The sequence below is a fragment of the Pseudoliparis swirei genome, chromosome 23, assembly GCF_029220125.1.
Source record: "Pseudoliparis swirei isolate HS2019 ecotype Mariana Trench chromosome 23, NWPU_hadal_v1, whole genome shotgun sequence".
Classification (NCBI taxonomy): Eukaryota; Metazoa; Chordata; class Actinopteri; order Perciformes; family Liparidae; genus Pseudoliparis; species Pseudoliparis swirei.
Genome location: NC_079410.1, coordinates 13817726 through 13841071, shown reverse-complemented (window position 1 = coordinate 13841071; position 23346 = coordinate 13817726). Strand labels below are relative to the sequence as shown.

The 23346-nt window shown below is 43.0% G+C and overlaps 3 protein-coding genes across 4 annotated transcripts in view; all 3 read left to right on the top strand.

Moving 5' to 3' along the window:
• The window catches only part of notch3 (notch receptor 3), a 28870-nt gene extending 22001 nt beyond the window's left edge, over positions 1-6869 (top strand). Inside the window, exons 23-32 of the mRNA XM_056407329.1 lie at positions 31-554; positions 655-981; positions 1073-1221; positions 1311-1536; positions 1644-1734; positions 1858-2026; positions 2153-2457; positions 2576-2723; positions 2814-2911; positions 3011-6869. Of these exons, the coding sequence (XP_056263304.1) occupies positions 31-554; positions 655-981; positions 1073-1221; positions 1311-1536; positions 1644-1734; positions 1858-2026; positions 2153-2457; positions 2576-2723; positions 2814-2911; positions 3011-4498 (3525 nt within the window). The 3' untranslated portion in view covers positions 4499-6869. The remainder of the gene's footprint in view (positions 1-30; positions 555-654; positions 982-1072; positions 1222-1310; positions 1537-1643; positions 1735-1857; positions 2027-2152; positions 2458-2575; positions 2724-2813; positions 2912-3010) is intronic.
• An 8658-nt stretch (positions 6870-15527) lies between these two features.
• soul5 (heme-binding protein soul5) lies at positions 15528-17516 on the top strand. The gene is made up of 7 exons (XM_056407375.1): positions 15528-15613; positions 15766-15825; positions 15920-16001; positions 16105-16210; positions 16598-16737; positions 16877-17040; positions 17157-17516. Coding segments are annotated over exons 1-7 (645 nt in total). The 5' UTR covers positions 15528-15611; the 3' UTR covers positions 17248-17516.
• A 2002-nt stretch (positions 17517-19518) lies between these two features.
• On the top strand, positions 19519-23260 carry nr5a5 (nuclear receptor subfamily 5, group A, member 5). Of its 2 annotated transcripts, none has more exons than XM_056407356.1 (7): positions 19519-19781; positions 20496-20611; positions 20765-20906; positions 21166-21920; positions 22040-22159; positions 22290-22437; positions 22521-22609. In XM_056407356.1, the coding sequence occupies exons 1-7, from the start codon at positions 19688-19690 to the stop codon at positions 22556-22558; spliced, it is 1413 nt and encodes a 470-aa protein (XP_056263331.1). In that variant the 5' UTR covers positions 19519-19687; the 3' UTR covers positions 22559-22609. The 2 variants fall into 2 exon arrangements, with proteins under 2 accessions (XP_056263331.1, XP_056263330.1); XM_056407355.1 differs by having other exon boundaries at positions 19522-19781; positions 22580-23260.
• The last annotated feature ends 86 nt before the right edge of the window (positions 23261-23346 follow it).

Sequence of the window (23346 nt, the reverse complement as noted above, 5' to 3'; positions counted from 1 at the left end):
TCTAAGTGCATGCATTACGTCTATCCTTAGGGTTATGCTGGGCTCAATTGTGAACGAAGCATGTCCTGTCGGGAGCTGCCCTGCTACAACGGAGGGAACTGTGCGCTCACCGCGAGGGGCGCGCGGTGCACCTGCCTGCCCGGTTACGGCGGGCCCCAGTGTCAGCATCACAGCAATGAAGGCTGCTCTTCCCAGCCCTGCCGGAATGGAGGGCCGTGCACTGAGGAGACCAGCTTCCCCTTCTTCCAATGCCGGTGTCCCAGTGGCTGGATAGGTAAACGGTGCGAGCAGAGCACCAGATCCATCGAGGTCCCGTCACCCTCATGCCCTCTAGCAGACTGTCAGGGCAAAGCCAACGACGGTGTTTGCGACAAGGAATGCAACACGTTCCTTTGTAGCTGGGACGGCGGTGATTGTTCTCTCGCCGTGAACCCCTGGGCTCGCTGTGAAGAATGCTGGGAGGTCTTCAACAACAGCCAGTGTGATCAGTCCTGCAACAACGTCGACTGTCTGTACGACAACTTTGACTGCAAAAAGAAGGAGAAAGTTTGCAAGTGAGTTAACGTCCACTGGAAACGGGATTCCCCTTTTTTTGTTTCTGTACTGAGCTGAGAAAAACTGACGCTGATCCTTCTGTTTGTATTGTCTTTCCAGTCCAATATATGAAGCCTACTGTATAGACCACTATGCGGACGGAAAGTGTGACCAGGGCTGCAACACGGAGGAGTGTGGCTGGGATGGCTTGGACTGCGCAGGGAAGGTTCCAGAAGAACTTGCTGATGGGGTCTTGGTGTTGGTGGTCCTGATGCCTCCAGAGGAGCTTCTCCGCACGAAAACGACTTTTCTGCAGAAACTAAGCGCAATCCTCCACACGACACTCCGCTTCCGACTGGACCAAAATGGAGAAGCCATGATCCGCCCTTACACCCGCAAAGATGCACGGCTCAAGCGGGAGTTGCAGCCTCATCAGGAAGTCATCGGGTAAGTCAGGCCTGCCGTATACGTAGAAGCTGAAGTCTTTCCTGTAGCTTGGACGTGACACTAAACGCCTGTTTCTCTGCTCTTCCCGTAGCTCCATAGTGTACCTGGAAATAGACAACCGTCTGTGCTCCCAGGGCTTTGAGGACTGTTTTCCCACAGCTGACAGCGCTGCAGACTACCTGGGAGCCCTGTCGGCGGTAGAAATGCTCCGCTTTCCTTACCCCCTCATAGAAGCTCGTGGTGAGTAGCAATACTCAAAGAACACAAAATAAACTTTCAAGACTAGTTGGGCACACATGTATGATTCGTATTTTGTCTTCTCACCACAGGTGAACATATTCAGGATATTGACCCCATACCTCAATGGGGCAAGCTGATGCTGGTGGGGATAGCGTCTCTTTTCCTTCTGGTCATCCTGGTGATCGGCATGTTGATTGCTCGTAGAAAGAGAGAACACAGTACCCTTTGGTTCCCAGAGGGCTTCTTCCTCAAGAAGGAACCCAGCAGCAACAAGAACCGGAGGGAACCCGTGGGCCAGGATGCTCTGGGAATGAAGTGAGTTATTTGTGTGCAAAAAGTAACACGAATGATGTTATTGGGACTGAGTTGCTTTAGCGGTGCTGTTTTTGCTCATATTGTTTAACGTAATAATCTGTACACAGACACATGCCAAAAACCGTGGAGGAATCTCTTCTCGGAGATCACAGTGACCATTGGATGGACTCGGACTGCCCCGAGCCAAAAAGGCTCAAGGTCAGTTCAGTCAACTTACATAAAAGTGTAAGAGTGAGGATCTACGGTTCACAGCAACATCTCAGTCGGTATTCAAGCCTGCAGTAAGTAACACAATAGAGTTTTCTCCTTCTGTGAGTCCAGGTCGAGGAGCCGAGCATGCTCTCAGACTGCGAAGATGCAGTGGACAGCAGGCAGTGGACACAGCATCACCTTGCAGCCGCGGACATCCGTGTGCCTCCCACCATGGCCCTCACCCCACCCCAGGGAGAGTTTGAAAGCGACTGCATGGACGTTAATGTCCGAGGCCCAGGTTGGTAGTGAGAAAATCAAAGTTTAAAATGTGCATGTTTTCTATCCTGCCTTTTGTATTATCTGCTGCGTTGAGCGCTTGAACAGACTTTAACTCCTCCGTGTTTGTTTTCTCATCTCCCGCCAGATGGTTTTACACCTCTGATGCTGGCGTCATTCTGCGGAGGCGGCTTAGAGCCCGAGATAGCGGAGGAGGAGGAGAGTGAAGAGTGTTCGGCCAACATCATCTCTGACCTAATCTACCAGGGAGCCTCCCTCGCTGCCCAAACGGACCGCACTGGTGAGACAGCGCTCCACCTGGCGGCTCGCTACGCCCGCGCTGATGCAGCTAAGAGGCTGCTGGACGCCGGGGCCGATGCCAACGCTCAGGACAACACAGGGCGCTCACCGCTCCACGCTGCGGTGGCTGCAGACGCACAGGGGGTCTTCCAGGTAAACAAACGTCAACGTGTGATGTTTACTGGCCACGTCTGTTGTAGAAATGCCGATAACTGATTGTAGCACATGCATTGGATGAATCGTAATGTCGAATCCAACTTTCTCCATCTAGATTTTGATCCGAAATCGCGCCACAGATCTGGACTCCCGTATGTATGATGGCTCGACGGCACTGATCCTGGCAGCACGGCTGGCAGTAGAGGGCATGGTGGAGGAGCTCATCACTTGTCATGCTGACGTCAACGCAGTCGATGAATTGGGTAAGTGTGTGCGAATGTGTTCTCTTTGCTTTGTGATCGGATTCACTGAAACCACAGATGTCTAATCTCATTGTTTGTTGTTTATTTAAGGAAAATCTTCCTTGCACTGGGCTGCCGCAGTGAACAATGTGGAGGCCACTGTCGCCCTGCTGAAGAATAGCGCAAACAAAGACATGCAAGATCTGAAGGTACGACACCCACCGAGGCGTTTGCAGCGGCGGGGCTTAAATACAGAGAATGTTTGTATCTTAACTGTTTGTTTTGTTGCTGTTTTTTTTAATCTTCAGGAGGAGACCCCTCTGTTCCTCGCAGCCCGTGAGGGCAGCTGTGAGGCTGTGAAGGTGCTGCTGGCTCACTTTGCAAACAGAGAGATCACAGACCATATGGACCGGTTGCCGAGGGACATTGCTCAGGAGCGTATGCACCACGACATTGTACAGCTTCTTGACGAATACAACACAGTGAGGAGTCCCCAGGGCCATGGAGGACATGGTGGACACCACCTCAGTGGAGTACACACTCTGTCTCCACTCATGTGCCCTCCCAGCGCCTTCCTGCCTAGTCTGAAGAACACCCCACAGGGAAAGAAGAACCGTCGGCCTGGGGCCAAAGGGTCAAGCCTGGGAGGCCAACATGCTGCCAGTCTGAAGGAGTCAGTCAAGGCCCGTAATAAGAAGCTGACCTTGGACATGCAGAGTGCCTTACTGGAGAGCTCAGTGACCCTGTCCCCAGTTGACTCACTGGACTCACCCCACGAGGGAGCTAGCAATGCTGGCTACATAACCAACCCCACTTCCCCTGTGGCCATGCAGTCACCAGGGCTCTTCCACTCCATGTCTGTCCCAAACACGCCCATGGTACACAGTAGCATGTTGGAGGGAGGCGGCCCCTTTGCAGTGTCTCTAGCGCAACTCAATGACCTGGGAGTGGGAGGAATGTCCTTGCAGGGACGCGTCGCCATGGCTTCAGACGTCAACCACGGCTATGTGCTGAGTGCAGGCCAGATGGGGCTCAACATGGGCTTGGTCAGTCCGGTCAGTGTACCATTTGACTGGCACAGCCGGATGTCCGCGTCCCAGTGTGGTCAGCAGGTGGTCAATCTTGTGCAGAATAGCCAGTCAGGCATGCACCCTCAGAGCCCTGCCATGCAGCAGCAGCAGAGCATGATGATGCACCAGCAGCAGCTCTACCGCAATGCCATGCTGCAGCCCACACCTGTCACCTCCACACCGAGCATCAGCCCGGTCAAGCTGCCCTCCATTGCTGAGCAGCAGCAACAGCAGCAGCAACAGCAGCTCCTCAACCACAGCATCAACAACCAGCAGAGCATGGCTCGCATGGGCACCTCCACCCCACCAACACCCCAGACCTCCCAGCCCCCACCATCCTTCTTCCAGCCGATGCCTCAGCAACCTTCTCAGCCCCAGCCTCCCGCTCAGCCGCCACAGGCCGCCACACCAGCAACTCAGGCCACTCAGGCTGTGTCCTCTCAGCCTAGTGGCAGCACGGCAGGAACGGAGGATTACCCAACCCCTCCCTCTCAGCACAGCTACTCATCCTCACTCGATGCCACGCCCAAGCATTACCTCCATTTGCCTAGTGAGCACCCCTACCTGACCCCCTCCCCGGAGTCCCCGGAGCCCTGGTCTAGCCCCTCTCCTCACTGTGTCTCTGATTGGTCAGATTCCACACCTAGCCCAGCAGTTGCTGGCCCTGCCCAGACCCAAATTACTCAAATCCCAGAGGCCAATGGCAAGATGCAAGTGTTAGCATGAAGATCTCATGGCCCCTGCTTGAAAAGGGACCTGGGGTCAAATAATTGGTGGACTGGCTCTTTGGCCCGTCTGTTTATGTGTGTCAGCCTGTTTCCAAGATTTTCATTGGATTTGGATTGACTATGATTCCCACGAGGACCGTCTGCTAGTGATTTTGCAGGGAAAAAAAGTAAAGGGAAATGTGTGTTGTCTGAAAAACAGCAGACAAATTAATGAAGTAATTCTGTCACAGATGGACTTGTTTTTTATTATTAAAAAAGTATATGAAGAAAACCAAGTCTTTAATTTCAAAGACTTAGGGATGCTCTCCTGGAAACTAACAAACATTTAAAAAGTAGATAAGAGGGGAAAAAAAGTACAATGTTGAAGGGAATTCATTTATTTTTATTTATTGTTTTGATCTCTCTGAATTGCTTTTGTAGGTGTTTCACCCTCTTTCTGTCCTAGCTTCTCACATAATGTGCCACTCCTCCTATTTTATACGTGCCGCCAACATTTCTATTTAGCCAGAGCGGCAAGTGACGGTAAAGGAATATAATTCATCATTCAAACCAGTTAACAGACAGAAACTTAACTGATATTTATTTAGGCCAACAACAACAACAACTGGTAAAGATGAGAAACTGGTTCCAGCAGATATATATATTAAAAGTTGCTCAGCAGTAGTGGTATGTTCTGATTTGATTGAATTGTGGTTATTGATGACTTTCCATATGAGTATTATGAATAAGAATGTAGATGAGTGTCTCTGAAGCACTTCAAGTGACCAGCCTCAAAGGGCACGTGTGGGTCAAATACAACATTTAACTGCAATGGATATTTATAATATATGTGTGGCATTAAATCCATGGTAATTTTCCCTATGAACTTTCAAGATAAATTAGCAGAGTAAAGGTGTAGGTGTAATTGCTCCAATTTATCGCTGACTCTACAGGAATCTTACCTCCAGTTCTACTGTTAGCCCTGATGCATGTATTGTTTTGCCTTTTTTAAAATCAGCCTCTCACTGCCTTTCCTTAGATTTGTTTTGTGTTCAATTTGTTTTATACTCTGTATATTTGTGAAAACCATGGATACCGTTTGTTTAACATTCACTTCGGATGTACTAAGCTATGCTCATCAGCTGCTATTTTATGTCACTCTTCCCTGCAAACATTCCTCTACGTTTGCCCGTCTTGTCGAATACGAATGCTACCGTTCAGCAGCATCCGACACCGAGTAGAACTATTGGACAGACGGGTAGAAGTTAAATTTGTCTCAGTCCTTCGCCGGACCAAATAGAAACATTCCTGGACTATCTGCGGCGGTTAAGGTCTCGCTGACCCTCCGGCCTCGTCTTTGGTATTGTCGGTGGTGGAGTGGTGGTCACAGTGTGAGGGTGTGGCCGCTGGGCTGTGACTGCTTATGCCCTGTCACTCCTCAGGGAGGTGTTTTATGGCATGCAGTGGGACCGTTTCCCTGCATCTACAGTGGCTCCCAGTCCAGGGGCAGCGGAGATGCGTCTTCAGATGATTGTTAGAAGAGACTGAAAGGGAGGAACACTACTATGTAGCGCTGCACCCTTAACCTTTTGACAACATTCTGAGATGACTCCTTCCGCCAGTCGTCCAGCTAATCCTGTGTGTAACGTTTGCCAACTCTTTACCCCCACACGACCTGTGATGAGTGTTTAGGATCGAGGTCGTCCTCTCCTTGACACACTGTGGACATTTCAGCATTAAGTCAGTTGATACTAGTTGAGTTTTGAGAAAGTAACCTTTGCATTTTCATATTGTGACATCATGAACAGAAATTAGTAGGCCACCACTCCTAGCTTTTTGTGGTGGCCTAACACTGCCCCTAGTTGTGTCATAGAGTTTATCTTTCATTAATTTTTTTATCCTGTTCACTATAGACCCAGGTACTGTTTTGATCAGACCTGGGAAACATGTTGTTGTTCACAGTCCAGTTCACATTTTACTTACAAAAACTGTGTTTGTTTGTTTTTTATTTTTATATATAACTGGTCTTTCAATTTTCCTACCAGGTCGCACTAAGTGTTTTGTACATTTCAACCTCCCAACTTCTGTTTGTAAATATGTTCGTTCTGGGTAGATCTTTGCTTGAGAAGTCTTTTGTTTCTGAAATTATTCTGTACTAAAAAGGACAAAAATAAAATTTACTTCATTTAGCATTATTTGAAGCTGAGGCTGTGACTGATATTTTATTGGTCTTGTGTTATTAGAACAGTCATAGATATTTTCTATCATTATTAATTTCTATACTTGTTTAAAAGTAGTTCAAAATCACTGTACATAATCCTTTCTACAGTTTTTCTTTCTACAGTCAGAAATTGTAAAGTTACTTATAATAAAAACTGTAGGGAACTACATATTTTTGTGTCCTGGTTTTCAGTGATCATTTCATATTTGAAAGGAGGATATTCATTAATTGAGGTCCTCATAATCAGAAAATAAAACAGAAAATACAGTTACCTGAGAATAATTATTCAACAGTTTTATAGTCTGTAATTTCACAAAAACTAAATAATAAAGGCTGTCTTTGGGACTCCTGTTAACTAATACATTGAAATCAGGGATTGTGGTATTTGACTGAATTATATTATAAATTACCCATTATTTTTGCACACAAGCTATAGCCGAAACAAATGACCAAAACGATGAGTCTGACCTGTCTGATCTCTCTGATCAACACGGTGTACATTAAATATTCTCAGGCGTAATATTAGTTTCAGGATTATTGTATGAAACTAAATATATAGGTGTCATGATATTATGTCCACATACCAATATCTGAATAAGGACAAACTGAGATATCTAATCTTATATTTAGTTTCTACTTGAAGTTTAGTTTCCTCTGTAAATTTAGCATGCTGTACAATCATTTAGTGTTTACACAGCCATGTTACATGCACAAATGTAAAAATATATATATATATATTGATAAATATAGAATATTGAAGAGTTCCATGCTGTATCGGCAGATAATTGAATGCCAAGGCTTTATGAAATGTTCACCCATTCGTCAACACAAACGGAATACACCGATAAGACGTGGAGGTGTAATGCTTCAATACCGCCACCAGGTGGCGAAGAACAGCCTGAGCACGGACGTTGTTCCCAACAGACTACATACCATACCATATGGCTCGAGGAGCCCCATCACTGGCACCCTCCTGGTTCCCATAGCCGTTTGACCTCTGGGCTGAAAGATGAAAACGATCCTGGCTGCCCAGTCAGGGGAAATTTAATTTTAGGAAAATCCTTCTAATATTATGTTGTCATTGTGATTTTGTACCAAAAAGATGTTATTTTGTGAATCAGTGTTGTAATTCACTGACCTGCACAAGGTCAACCCCTTTTCCCTAATATGCCATGTAAGTGTTTATCGAATGAAGTTATTGATTTCTTCATTTGCCTTTACATGCGATTTTAAAATACCCAGAAGATGTGCAAGATAATTGATGTGAGAGAGTAATGTTTAAAAAGCACAGTAACAACAAGAGTCCAGTCAAATTAAATAAAAAACACTTAACGTTGTAAACGCTCAAATGGCAAAAGATCTTGGAGCTGCGTTAGATCATGATCTCATGGCATTACTGTTTGGTTTCTTTTTTTAATTTATTATCTGAATTCCCCAAGATAATAAGTCTTCCAAGATGTGTTTGATCACCATAAGATGATATCAAATCCAAATGTTTAAATCACCCATACGTACCAGCCACAGAGCTTGTCCTCAGCAACGACACATATGGGAAAGAAGAGCGGTGTTCCTACTAAAGCAGCGGGCCGATGGCGTAACAGTAATTACGTCATAAATAGTCATTTGGTCTTTTTTGCAATGAATAGATTTTAAATTTCTTATTTCCTTCTTCCATCATCTATTCCTGTCCACCGTGCAGGTTCCCGGCAGTTCATGACAAAGTATGATACAGTAAAACAAATATGATTCACATTAGTGTTTCAAGTTGGAATATTCTCATTAATACGCGTCAATAATTGGATTGTTTCAACTTTGACACTTGATCCGGTGTGGTGTTAAGAGCACTGAGGGTAGCTCGATGAATTGAATGTGTTGCAGTTCCTCCCTGTGACCACCAGGTGGGAGTGAAGTACACTCATTAGTTGTCAACCGTCAACTCCATCTCGCGTCAATGGACAAGTAGTATAGTATATCGAAAAAATACATAACAAACTAGAATGGGCACTCGGTAGAGCGCATACCTTCGCATATCACAAGATTGGGCATTGAATTATGAACATTTTGGCATTAGTTGCATGCCAATTGGACAAAAATGTATCGTGCTATGGTAAAAAAAGAGGTTGACCTTTCCATGACCTTGACATTGACCTTTGACCCGATTGATCCCAAAATCTAATCAAATGGTCCCCGGATAATAATCAATCATCCCACCAAATTTCAGGCGATTCAAGAACATTTTGACCTGTTCATGACCTTTGACCTTGACCTTTGACCCGATCGATCCCAAAATCTAGTCAACTGGTCCCCGGATAATAAACAATCATCCCACCAAATTTCATGCGATTCGGTTCAATACTTTTTGAGTTCTGCGAAAGATTTTGACCTGTTCATGACCTTTGACCCGATCGATCCCAAAATCTAATCAACTGGTCCCCGGATAATAAACAATGATCCCACCAAATTTCATGCGATTCGGTTCAATACTTTTTGAGATTTGCGAATAACACGCATACAAATAAATAAATAAATAAATAAATAAATACACAGCGATCAAAACATAACCTTCCGGCATTTTCAATGCGAAGGTAATCAGCAATGTTATAATTTTTTAAGTCAATAAGTCACCAAAAAACCTTAAGTATTGTAATCACAAAATATTTTTTTAATATTATAGTAAGTCACACATTATTGATAAAGATAATGACATCAAACGCCAAGTAAAGTATGCCATAAAAGTCATTACAATTCTTTAGTTTTCCAATTTAAATGTCGTCAAAAATTCATAGTATTTCATGCAACAAAACAGTAATAGTATAGTGTGTCATCATATTATAGTATGACAATAAAGTGTCATTAAAAAGGGTCATACTATAGAATCGTTAGAAAAGTTATTAAAAAGTTAAATGTGACAGTAAATGCCATTAAAATATCATCGTAACAATAAGGGATTTATTGGATTTTTTTTTTTTATAAATATATATTTATACTAGTCCCATCTAAAAAATGTTTATGAAATATTAATAAAAGTAAGTTATCTTTCAAATGACAAGGTTACACGTTAGACCTTGAGGCATTCACATGAATCTACCTCTATTTCAAAACAATAATGTCATGTAATATTCAATTCAATTCAATTCAGTTTATTTGTATAGCCCAATTTCACAAATTACAAATTTGTCTCGGAGTGCTTTACAATCTGTACACATAGACATCCCTGCCCCAAAACCTCACATCGGACCAGGAAAAACTCCCAAATAACCCTTCAGGGGGAAAAAAAGGGAAGAAACCTGGAGGAGAGCAACAGAGGAGGATCCCTCTCCTAGGATGGACAGATGCAATAGATGTAATGTGTACAGAAGGACAGATTTAGAGTTAAAATACATTCAATGAATATGACAGAGTGTATGAATAGTTCATAGTAGGCATATTCCACGATGGAGACCTCCACGATCCATCAGGCAGATGGCGGTGGGGAGGAGGAGGGCGGAGTCTCAACAGGACAGTGGCGTAGTCATGAGCAGGAATTCCACGACCCAGACGATCCATCAGGCAGATAGGATCTATGCCGTCTCATAGGGTCCGATGACCCCATGAGGCGTAAAGTCAAAAGGTCTTCCGGGGAGAAAGCAGAGTTAGTAGCGTGTGATTGAGAGATGAAAATTCATCCTTAAGGAGAGAAACACGAGGAGATAGGTACTCAGTGCATCCTAATACGTCCCCGGCAGCTATAAGCCTATAGCAGCATATCAAGGGGCTGGACCAGGGCAAACCTGATTCAGCCCTAACTATAAGCTCTGTCAAAGAGGAAGGTCTTAAGTCTACTCTTAAACGAGGTGACTGTGTCTGCCTCCCGGACTGAAATTGGAAGCTGGTTCCATAAAGAGGAGCTTGATAACTAAAGGCTCTGGCTCCCATTCTACTTTTAAGACTCTAGGAACTACAAGTAGTCCCGCATTTAGTGGCGTAGCTCTCTAGTGGGGCAATATGGTGCGACAAGCTCCTTAAGATATGATGGAGCATCACCAATCAAGGCTTTGTAGGTTAAGAGAAGAATTTTAAAAGTGATTCTTGATTTTACTGGGAGCCAGTGCAGAGCAGCTAGTGCAGGAGTGATGTGATCTCTTTTCTTAGTTTTAGTGAGAACACGAGCTGCAGCATTCTGGATCAACTGGAGGGACCTAAGAGATTTATTAGAGCAGCCTGCTAATAAGGAGTTGCAGTAATCCAGTCTCAAGTAACGAACGCGTGAACCAATTTTTCTGCATCTTTTGAGACAAGATGTGCCTGATTTTGAAATATTACGTAGATGAAAGAATGCAGTCCTTGAGATTTGCTTTACGTGGGAGTTAAAGGACAAGTCCCGATCAAAGATAACGCCAAGATTCTTTACAGTGGTGTTGGATGCCAGGGCAATGCCGTCTACAGAATCCACATCACCAGATAATTGATCTCTGAGGTGCTCAGGGCCGATTAAAATTACTTGGTTTTGTCTGAGTTTAACATCAAGAAGTTGCAGGTCATCCATGTTTTTATGTCTTTAAGACATGCTTGAATTTTACAGAGTTGGTTGCTCTCCTCTGGTTTTATCGATAAATATAGTTGAGTGTCATCTGCATAACAATGAAAGTTTATGGAGTGTTTCCTGATAATATTGCCCAAAGGAAGCATGTATAAGGTAAATAAAATTGGTCCAAGCACAGAACCTTGTGGAACTCCGTGATTAACGTTGGTGGTTATCGGCGTCATCGTTTACAAATACAAACTGAGATCGATCTGATAAATAGGATTTAAACCAAATTAGTGCCGTGCCTGAAATGCCAATCGACTGCTCCAGTCTCTGTAACAGGATGTCATGGTCAATGGTGTCGAATGCAGCACTAAGGTCTAACAAGACCAGGACAGAGAGGAGTCCTTTATCTGCTGCCATTAAGAGGTCATTTGTAATTTTCACCAGTGCCGTCTCGGTGCTGTGGTGTTTTCTAAATCCTGATTGAAATTTCTCAAATAAACTATTATGATGTAGAAAGTCGCACAACTGATTTGCGACCACTTTCTCAAGGATCTTGGAGAGGAAGGGAGGTTAGAGATCGGTCTGTAGTTAGCCAATACCTCTGGATCCAGAGTGGGCTTCTTCAGGAGAGGTTTAATAACAGCCACCTTGAAGGAGTGTGGTACGTGGCCTGTTAGCAGAGACACATTGATAATATCTAATAGAGAGCCGCCAATTAAAGGCAAAACGTCTTTAAGCAGCCTCGTCGGGATGGGGTCCAAGAGACAGGTAGGCGTGTTGAAGTAGAAACCGTTGAAAATAATTGGTCACGGTTGATAGGAGAAAATCCTCAAATATACACCAGGGCATACAGCGGTTTCCAAGGCCATTCCACTTGAGAACAGATTGGCACTGGTTATGGGCAAGAGATTATTAATCTTGTCCCTAATAGTTAAAATCTTTTCATTAAAGAAGTTCATAAAGTCATTACCACTAAGGTTTATAGGAATGCTCGGCTCCACAGAGCTGTGACTCTCTGTCAGCCTGGCTACAGTGCTGAAGAGAAACCTGGGGTTGTTTTATTTTTTCTATTATTGATGAGTAATAGGCTGCTCTGGCATTACGGAGGGCCTTCTTATATGTTTTAAGACTATCTCGCCAAACTAAGCGGGATTCTTGAGATTAGTTGAACGCCATATGCGTTCAAGCTTTCGTGACGTTGCTTCAGTTTGCGGATCTGAGGGTTATACCAGGAGCAAACCTCCTCTTCCTCACTGTCTTCTTCTTCAGAGGGCTATCGAGTCCAGTGTCATTCTCAGAGAGCCTATGGCACTGTCAACAAGATGATCAATCTGGGACGGACTAAAGTTAGACCAGGAGTCCTCTGTTATATTGAGGCGTGGTATCGAATCAAATACAGAAGGAATCGCTTCTTTAAATTTAGCTACAGCACTATCAGTTAGACATCTAGTGTAGAAACTTTTGACTAACGGAGTACACTCCGGTAGTATAAATTCAAAAGTTATGAGGTTGTGGTCTGACAGAAGAGGATTCTGTGGGAAGGCGTTCAAATGCTCAATGTCAACGCCATAAGTAAGAACAAGATCAAGCGTGTGGCCAAAGCTGTGAGTGGGTTTCTGTACTCTCTGACAGAAGCCAATCGAGTCCAACAAGGAGATGAATGCAGCACTAAGGCAATCATTATCAACATCCACATGGATATTAAAATCTCCAACAATAATAACTTTATCGGTTTTAAGAACCAAACTTGATATAAATTCTGAGAATTCAGATATAAACTCTGAATATGGACCTGGTGGCGGGTACAGAATCACAAATCGAATTGGCTGTAGTGTTTTCCAGGTTGGATGTGAAAGACTAAGAACAAGGCTTTCAAATGAGGTGTAGTGTAATTTTGGTTGAGGATTAATTAATAGGCTCGATTCAAAGATGGCTGCTACTCCACCTCCTCGACCGGTGCCTCGAGGAATGTGAGTATTAATATGACTTGGAGAGTCGATTCATTCAGGCAGACATATTCTTCATGGCTCAGCCAGGTTTCAGTTAGGCAACATAAATCAATGTGATTATCTGATATTAAATCATTCAGTAACACAGCTTTAGATGACAGAGATCGAATATTTAGGAGACCACATTTAATAGACCTATTTTGTTGCACTGCTGAAATAATTGTGTTAACTTGTATAAGGTTATTGTGTACGACTCCTCTTCTGCTTACTTTTGATTTATTTAATTGAAGTGGCCGTGGGACAGACACAGTCTCTACTCTAAAGTCAAGGGTGGGTAACTGCTCGAATGGAAGAGCAGAGAAGGGTGTTAAACTACAACTCTGCTCCCGGTTCCTGATCTGAACCCTGGGTTGTCATAGATTAAGTCCGGTGATCAACTTGGTCATATTCGCAGAAATGAGACGCTCCGTCCAACGTGGGATGAATGCCGTCTCTCCTCATCAGATCAGGTTTTCCCCAGAAAGTCTTCCAGTTGTCTACGTAGCCCACATTATTCGCTGGGCACCACCTCGACAGCCAGCGGTTGAAAGACGACATTCGGCTATACAATTCGTCTGTCTGCAAATTTGGGAGAGGGCCAGAGAAAATTACGGTGTCCGACAACGTCTTGGCATAAGCACACACCGATTCCACATTAATTTTAGTGAGTTCGAGCGGCGGGCTCGGGCGTCATTACCACCGGCGTGTATTACAATCTGACTGTATCTCCGCTTATCCTTAGCCAGCAGCTTCAAACAAGACTCCACGTCGCCCGCTCTGGCCCCCGGGAGGCACACGACTCTGGTCCGTGGCTTCGCTATTTTCACGTTCCTGACTATAGAGCTCCCGATAACCAGGGTGTGTTCCTCAGCGGGTGTGTCGCTGAGCAGGGAAAACTGGTTCGAAACGTGAAGTGGTTGGTGCACAGCGGGCTTCTGTGTAGACTTATGTTTAAGAACAAAAAAATGGTCTTCATACTAATTTACACACCTTACAATAATCATCTGATCAACATTTGCCTTTTTAAGAGGCAAATCACACATATTAAAGGACTATTAAAGTCAAAGATATAAAAAAAAAAACTTCTTTCAGTTATCGTGATCATCTAAAAAAACATTTATACTCAGGTGTATAATTCAAATGCATGAACAGTCACATTTCAATATTCAATTTTATTTTAATTGGTAAAATTGTTTTCCCGCGTAGCCTGATTGTGCACTAAATCTGTTCTCATATGTTTGGGTGTAATTGGATCTCATGTTTCGTGGTTGAATACATTTTTTTTAAATTGGAACCATCTTCACAGATGTGTTGTTCCCCTCAGACAAAACCCGGTATCATGTGATCTTTGCTAACAAAAGATACGAAGTAAGAACTTCTCTTGTGACATGATTCTCATATTGCAAGGCCTTCTTTTCTGTTTAAGCTACTTATTTGTTTCTGCATGCCAGAGCCAGGAAAGAACGTTCTGAACAACGTGGGGTAAGTAATACCATGTGGGAACTAAATAAGTTTCATTTATGTTCTGCGAAACCTGAGCCACCCCTTCAAATTATGTTACAATAGAAGAGAAATCAGGTCACATGGAATTATACTTGCAGGGGACACAAGCCAAACAAAAGGGGGGCCGTTGGAGTATTTTGCTTATTGATTAGCATATCTCTAGTATCGTACTCTCAGAGGCCACTTTATCCACGACATTTGTCAAAGGTATTGGAATCCAATGAATCTGCTTTGTAACATGTGTATAACGCTGACACTGTCGAAAAGGTGTCAACAAATACTGACAACTTTATTTGCCCAATTATTATTTAAGGTTCAAGACAAATTACATTTGTCAATAACAAGAATTGTCTGTTTTATATTTTCCTATTGTGACTTGAGAGATCCGATTTTAAACATGAAAAGAGAGATCACACAGCCAGATTAGAACGACCTGTGACTGTTCTAAACGCCTCTTCTTAATCATGTTGCACACATTCACCTACATGCACACACACACACACACATCACTGGACTCATGCTGACTTATAAGCAGCTGACCTGTCGATGATGTCGGTGAAAGTCAATGAAAAGATTTCAACACTGTTTCAACCAGAACTGAGTTTAAATGATGTGTATTTGTTTGCTTAAATTGTGTTAAACTATTTGACCCTGACATTGTGTAGGCCAAAATCAATCATCTACATTAAAGAGATATCAAAAGTTCAAAAATATGCAAAGGACACACGTCTCTGTGTTTGTTATATCATTCATACTGCTTGTGGTTCCCATTGGTCATGTCTGGTCTGTGTTATGTGTCCAGGGAGGGGCCACATTTTCTTTCATAACCATGACTTGGAATAAATAGATGCTTTGGACCAGACTGCGAAGAAAACGTTTTTGAAAACACAGAACTGAACTCTCTCCCATAATGTAAGTACAACGTTATGGTTCATATTGTCTTGGATGATATTCAAGGCATATATATTTCTTGGTGTATGAACTAAGGTGACATGCTCTGAGAAAGCTGTCCTTTTCTATCTGGGTAAACACAAATAGTTTAATGGAAACCATGTGTGTTTCAGGATTTACCTTTCAGGGTTTGTTGGCTTCCTTCTCGTCCTCACAGCTGAGGCCAGAGTCGGGTAAGAAATGAACGCCCACTTTAAGTAGATTGTTGCATTTTACCAATATGGGCATTTGTGCCTTTTTTTTATGTTTGCCTTTCTAATTATGCAGAAACTCATCTGAGTTAAACTTCTGTTCTGAGACAGAAGAGTGCCTGCTGTTCGATCTCATTTGTCAAACTGATGATTACGAAGTGAGTGTGTCTGAATAGAAGAGAACACTTTTCACATTTGAGGTGCAAGAGACTTTCAAAAAGCCTCAAAGCCTTCACCAAAACATTTGTTTCTGTCCATCAGGTCCGTCACTATGACTCAGTCAATTGGGTTTCAACTCAAGAATCATCCTGGAGCATGGACTACGCATCAATAAGCGCATTCAGACGACTGTTTGCCTACATCAATGGTACCACTGATTATATATGGTTATTTATAAATACATATATATATACAGTCGTGCAATATTACATGAAAAAATAATAGCAGTAAAAGAAAATTGTATGAAGTTTGAAACTTTTTGTTACTCAGCCAGTTTACAAGGACAATATTGTTTAAGAGCAGATTTCCCTCTTTTTGAATATGTTGGGCAGCTAACATCAAAATGCCATTTTGACCGGACATCATAATTACTGTATTTAGCGGTGTTCAGAGAGCAGAAATAGTTTGGTGGTTTTATTAAATATTCAAGCCAGAACATTTTCTATTTTTAATCCTATTTTTGACAAATTAAATTGAAAAACTTGTTTCTTTTTTGTTTCTTTTTTGTTGTGTTTTTTCAAATGTTTACCTGCAGGAAATAACATTGAAATGACAGCTCCTGTTATTTTGAAAATCTCTGACAAAACGTCTTTCTGGCAAACGGGTATCTACACAATGAGTTTCTTGCTGCCAGCTGCACATCAAAAAAATCCCATCCCACCTACTGATAAAAAGGTGAGCTTCTTTGACATAACACAGCAGAAAATGAAAACACATCAACCTTAATTTTGTAACGCCATGACGGCATATTTGAATTCATTCTGCGAAGTCTACCTTCAGCTCTGGCAGATGATGACACTTTATTGATTTGCAGGTGTACATCAAGAACATGACAGATATGCAAGTGTATGTACGGAGCTACGGAGGATGGATGATGAGCTGGTCGGACAAAAGCCAAGCGAAAATACTGTCCTCTGACCTTGATTCAGCGGGTGCAGAGTACGACCGTAGCTTCCACTATGGTGTTGGATACAACAGGTAAATAAATAAATAATGTTCTCAGCGATTAAGAAAGACAAGCTCAAAGAGAAGCTTCAATATTTATTGATATATTTTATATTGTGTGTGTGCATTTCTTTTCTCTTTTTTTGCAGTCCGATTATGGTGTTCGACAGGCACAATGAGGTGTGGTACGTCGTTCAGGATGATCCGGTGTGTGGCAGCAGTGAGGAAATGGGGTTATAATAATAATCTTTTTTTTTTGTTATCTCCTATCTCTTGAATATTATAAACAGTGTGCAATGACGGCTTACAGTAAACATGCTATATGAAAAGATGGTTTAGCTGGACATTCCCGTAAGTCCTAAAGTGGCATATAGATAACCACAAGCCAGAGCACAGATTTTTTTTAATGGTGGTTTGAATGAATTGAATACAGCATGCAGTCCTTGTGAAGATTGTTCTCCACTGGCTTGTTTGTTGTTGTTTTTGATCAATAAAATCACTCCATTGAATTATGGTGGTTCTTAATCAATAAAATGTCTCTTCTTTGAACTTCAAAACTTAAAATGTGTCAAAACAGCTGGTTTAACAATAGATGACGCCTGTAAAAGACAATATCTAACTCCAATTTAGAGTTAAATGATTGTACAATATACCACTAGATGGCACCACTAACCTCGAGAATACCCTTATTATATAATAACACATACTGACTGACATTTCAAGCTTTTTGTTGACCTATGATAAGAATTGTTGAATATTTTGAGTATTTACTCTGTGAGTGAGGGGAAACCGTGTCAGGTGTCAGAGGCCAAACTGGTAACACTAGTGTGGGGTCTATTTTTATTACCTTCGCATTGAAAATGCCGGAAGCTTATGTTTTGATCGCCGTGTATTTATTTATTTATTTGTATGCGTGTTATTCGCAAAACTCAAAAAGTATTGAACCAAATCGCATGAAATTTGGTGGGATGATTGTTTATTATCCGGGGACCAGTTGATTAGATTTTGGGATCGATCGGGTCAAAGGTCAAGGTCAAAGGTCATGAACAGGTCAAAATCTTTCGCAGAACTCAAAGTATTGAACCGAATCGCATGAAATTTGGTGGGATGATTGTTTATTATCCGGGGACCAGTTGATTAGATTTTGGGATCGATCGGGTCAAAGGTCAAGGTCAAAGGTCATGAACAGGTCAAATCTTCTTGAATCACATGGAATTTGGTGGGATGATTGGTTATTATCCGGGGACCATTTGATTAGATTTTGGGATCAATCGGGTCAAAGGTCAAGGTCAAGGTCATGGAAAGGTCAACATCTTTTTTCTACCATAGCACGATAAATTTTTGTCCAATTGGCATGCAACTAATGCCAAAATGTTCATAATTCAATGCCCAATCTTGTGATATGCGCTCTACCGAGTGCCCGTTCTAGTTGATGGATGTTGTAATCCATTTACAAGCTAATGTGCAGGAGTCATAACCATCCACCCTTGAACTGCTCTCTTGCTTTGACATCACCGTGAGCTTCATCAAAGCAGCCACTGCACCTTATCAAGCATGGCTGGGGAAGAGGAACAAATTAGTCACAGGTACTGGATTCAGAAATTGGTTATATTGAATTATACTATACAGTAAATAACAAGGGATTACTGCCCTTTTCTTAATTGCAGTCATAAGGAGGATACATTCATTTTTACATATTGAGCTCGGAGCCCATGCCTCATGTTTCAGATGTCTATTAGTTCATACCAGTTATACTACAGTAACTTTCTCTCTAAAACTCTCATTCTCAGATGGTTTCCGTTAAATTACTCAAATAGAATCATCAACATTTTCACAAAAAAAGAAGAGAAAAAGATGACATATCTGTATCCTACTTTATTTTGCCCATTAGTCATCTCGCAATGCCCTTTTGAGGGCACAGACCCCCGAGGTTAGACTAATTGGACTGTATATACTGTATGTGTGTGTGTGTGTGTGTGTGTGTGTGTGTGTACATACAGTATATACAATAAGTTAAAACTCGATGCATCTTGACCAGCCACATTGATTTAATTAACTTTCTGATGTCACATTCAAAGAGGACAGTTTGTTTCTTCAGTGAATACTTTTTCTTTTGCTGATAACGCCTCTGTGCTGTAACCTAAGTAAGATTTAATGAAACATTTTTACTCATAAGGTATTAGATTATTGTTTACATTGATTCACAAGTACTTTGACTTAAGTAAACAACCTGTGTATTCTCACACCGCCGCCTGAATTGCATTCCAAAAATGATCATTCAGAAAATTAAAATGAAAGCTGAATGACTGTAGTATTGACTGATTAACGGCACTCTTCAGTCGACCCTTATCTTATCAGCTGAGCTCCAGGATGGCTCAAGAATACTGGCGTGATTTCACGCCAGTTACATTCCAGCAGGTGGATATCTGACTGTCCCCAATATAGGGGCTGGCTGGCTGAATGGGTAGGACTGCCAGTCAGGAGAGGTTTTATGACACAGACTGCAGATCAAAGTCCACTAAGTCCACTTGTGGGCCTCGAACAGCCATCAGTCCACCGGGGCTGTTGGGCCTGCCAGTGGGCCATTGTGTGGCTCTCCTGTGTCTGTCTGCTCTCCCGATCTCTGGAACAATGAAGTTCAGGCTGGACTGACTCCAACGCTCATAACCCATCAGCCATAATGGACCTACCTGATTATAACCCACAGCAGCCACTTGTCTACAACCCTGGCAGATACCGAGAGGATCTGTTAAGTTTGGAAGGACCATCAACATGTACGTATGCAATGTTAGAAAGTGCCCTTGAAGACAGGTTTCAGAAAATAATGTTTGAATCGTTTTAGTGGTTATAAATCAATGATTTATAAGTCTTGTTTTGTAGTTGGAGTATAACAGTGTGTGGAAATGTAGAGGAGGATGAGGTACGGAAAGTATATTGATCATGTCCATGTTGAAACCCCCATTTACAGAAGGAAAGGGATAAAGTTGTTCACCGTTGTGCTACATAATTTAATTTGGTAGCGTGGGGATTACATAAGGTATCATATCTGTGTTTGGTCAAGCAAATCAGTGACACGGTTGTGTCTGCAACAAAGGGATCGTCTTGTACAACTCACTATTCTTTATTCTCTCAACATATTATCAACTCTGAACCTTCTTTGTGACAGACTTAAGATATTACCTGCACTGATGTTAAACATGAATATGGAGCTGTAATGGTGTTTCTATAACGAACAAAAATGATTCCCAACGTCTCTGTATGTTTCTAAAAGTAAAAAAGAGAAAAGAGAAAAGAGAAAAGAGAAAAGGAGAAAAGTAGAAAAGAAAGAAGGTTGAAGCAGGATTTTCTTGGCACATTACCATAACGAGACCCATTTTACAACCAGCACTTGTTTTCTCACCTTGTGCCACGTTAGCGGTCTTCAGCGTCAGCATATTCGTATGCGTCGTGTCGTATGTGCACCACCGATAACATATGTCGTTCTCCAGCTCCGGAATTAAAGGCAGAACCAGATGGCCGACCAGAGTCCGAGGAGAGCTGTCCCATCTGCGGAGACAAAGTGTCAGGATACCACTATGGACTGCTCACTTGTGAAAGCTGCAAGGTAAGGGACAGAGTGTGTGACAGTCCAAGAAAAATGATGTATCCTCTGACACCATAAAGTGCTTTGGTGTCGTTGTATAGATTAAATAGCCAGTCAACTACTATAGAACTGAGATGTATGAACTATCATAAAGCTCCCTCTCTCTCTTTTTAGGGCTTCTTTAAACGCTCAGTGCAGAATAACAAGCTTTACACCTGTGTCGAGCAGCAGAGGTGCCCCATGAACCTTTCGCAGAGGAAACGCTGTCCTTTCTGCCGCTTCCAAAAGTGTTTGGCAGTGGGGATGAAGAGAGAAGGTACAGTAAATACTCGTGCCTTTGTAGACGTGTATTTTTCTCCATTGTGACGTGCCTTGTTCTACTGACATGCATGTTCCTTTCTCCCTAATATGTTAAGTAAGCCGTAAACCATGCGGCGTTGCAATGCCGCAGATTGTAAATGACGACTTTATATCTGAACCCGAAGAAAAACGCTGTTAAAAAATGAAATGATCTCTGGCAATGTCTGAAATGTTGTTATAAAATCCTGATCATTTGTTTCCTCATCTGTCAACAGCAGTAAGAGCAGATCGTATGAGAGGTGGCAGGAATAAATTTGGCCCTCTGTACCGGCGGGACAGGCAGATGAAACAGCAAAAGGTGTATCACCACCCGCTCAATGCTCCCTACAGGCTGAAGATGGAAAGTACTCAAATGCAACGGCCCACAGCTCCACATGACCCTCACCTAATGAGAAATCACACAACTGCTCCATTGTCCTTTGATGCTCTCCATCATTCTCACATATATCCCTCTGGCATGGGGCACTCGGGTGCTCCCATGCCTCTGGACTGTAATCTGAACACAGACATGGGGCTCACTCCTCTCTCGCTGCCCTACTCTGGACTGTACCACCGCACCTTTCCCGGATACCTCCAGGAGAAAGGAGAAATGCCCTATAGCTACAGCTCGGCCCCAACAAACTATGTGCACCCCATTTCGGACAACTCCTTCACACCAAGAAGCACACCAGCATCATCCCCCTGCTCAACACCAAGCTCCTCCACCCGTCTCTCACAGGCTCCCACCCAAATCCCAGACACCCCCTCCTCGGCCCCTCTTAAACCCAACTTCCTCAATCAACTCCTGGAGGGGGAGCAGGATGAGAGCCAGCTGTGTGCTAAGGTCCTCGCCAGTCTGCAGAGAGAGCAGGCCAACCGGGGCAAGCACGACCGCCTCAACACATTTAGCATCATGTGCAAAATGGCCGACCAGACGCTGTTTGGGCTTGTGGAGTGGGCGAGGAACAGCGCGCTCTTCAAGGAGCTCAAGGTGATGAATCATGAATTATAAAGTTACACAACCTTTCAGTATTTGGTACCTACTTGAGCTCAAAGGTTGTGGTCTTTAATTTACAACTGTATCCAATCTATTATGCATGCTTCCCACAGGTGGAGGACCAGATGGTGCTGCTGCAGAGCTGCTGGAGTGAGCTGCTGGTCCTGGATCACCTCTGTAGACAGGTGACCTACAGCAAGGAGGGCTGCATATACCTGGTCACAGGACAACAGGTAACGTTTACCAACATCACAACACGCAGAATTCTTATGTTCATCCTTGATGTCTTTGGATTGTTTTGGTTTGCACAGAAACATTACTTGTGGAGCTCTTGATCACCAGCTCTCTCTCATTCTGATGCAGATTGAGGTGCTGACCATCGTCTCTCAGGCAGGAGTGACGCTGAGCAGCCTGGTATCGAGGACCCAGGACTTAGTGTCCAAACTGAAGGCCTTCCAGTTGGACAGACATGAGTTTGTCTGTCTCAAACACTTAGTGCTCTTCAACCCTGGTAAGCTTTTGAAAGTCTACTTAGACAATTTATAGAAGTTACACAACAGATGTACCTTTTTTTTTCACCCCCCGTAATGTTAGTCATGCGTGCAGCTGCTGCTGGTGTTGACGGTGTGTGATTGATCTGCTTTCGGCTGTAGATGTGAAGTCAGTGCAGAGCCGCACGCAGGTGGAGCAGACGCAAGAGAGAGTCAACAGGGCCCTGATGGAGCACACCCAACAGAGTCATCCAAGACACTCGGATAAGTTTGGCCAGCTGTTGCTACGGCTACCTGAAGTACGCAGCATTAGCTTGCAAGTTGAGGAGTATTTGTACCAGCGCCATCTTCTGGGAGATTTGCCATGCAACTCTCTACTCACCGAGATGCTGCACACCAAGCACAGCTGAGATGCTGCTGTAGCTTCCAGCCCTGGTGGCACAACAGTGCCGCAGTTTGCTGCTGTGAACTTTTGTACCTCCCTTTTGGAGTTTAAGACCCAACTGTGCTTTTTATTGTTGATTATTTGAAATAGTATCAGGCATTCACCCTTTAAACTTTCGCTTTAAAAGTATTTGTTCTAGGATCAGTTGGGAGGGAATATTTAGTAAACCTGTGTCCTACTTTGCCCATGAGCCCTTTATTAACAGTATTACCGCAGCCAAACAGCCTAGTCAATCTAGGCTGCTGTCATTATTGTTAGACAGATATGACATCTAAGCACTACCATGTTATTAATAGGCAGAAAGTGCTCAACTGTGTAAGAACAAAATAATTGAATAAAGACCAATGTGTATTGACAACCCATAACTGCATAAATTCAAGCATGTATTACTATTAATATATCAGTGTTGCTTTTTCATTATCTGCCAGATTAACTCTTTTCTCTAGCACAAACTAATCAACTGCACCAACTCAACATTCTAATG

Excerpts from the sequence above, each read along its gene's own strand:
- soul5 (XM_056407375.1), top strand. Across the intron at positions 16,002-16,104 it reads GTCAAACTGATGATTACGAA|GTCCGTCACTATGACTCAGT; the intron begins GTGAGTGTGTCT and ends TCTGTCCATCAG. Across the intron at positions 17,041-17,156 it reads TATGGTGTTGGATACAACAG|TCCGATTATGGTGTTCGACA; the intron begins GTAAATAAATAA and ends CTTTTTTTGCAG.
- nr5a5 (XM_056407355.1), top strand. The coding sequence starts at position 19,688 with ATGGACCTACCTGATTATAACCCACAGCAGCCACTTGTCTACAACCCT. Across the intron at positions 22,160-22,289 it reads ACCTGGTCACAGGACAACAG|ATTGAGGTGCTGACCATCGT; the intron begins GTAACGTTTACC and ends ATTCTGATGCAG. Across the intron at positions 22,438-22,579 it reads CTTAGTGCTCTTCAACCCTG|ATGTGAAGTCAGTGCAGAGC; the intron begins GTAAGCTTTTGA and ends TTTCGGCTGTAG.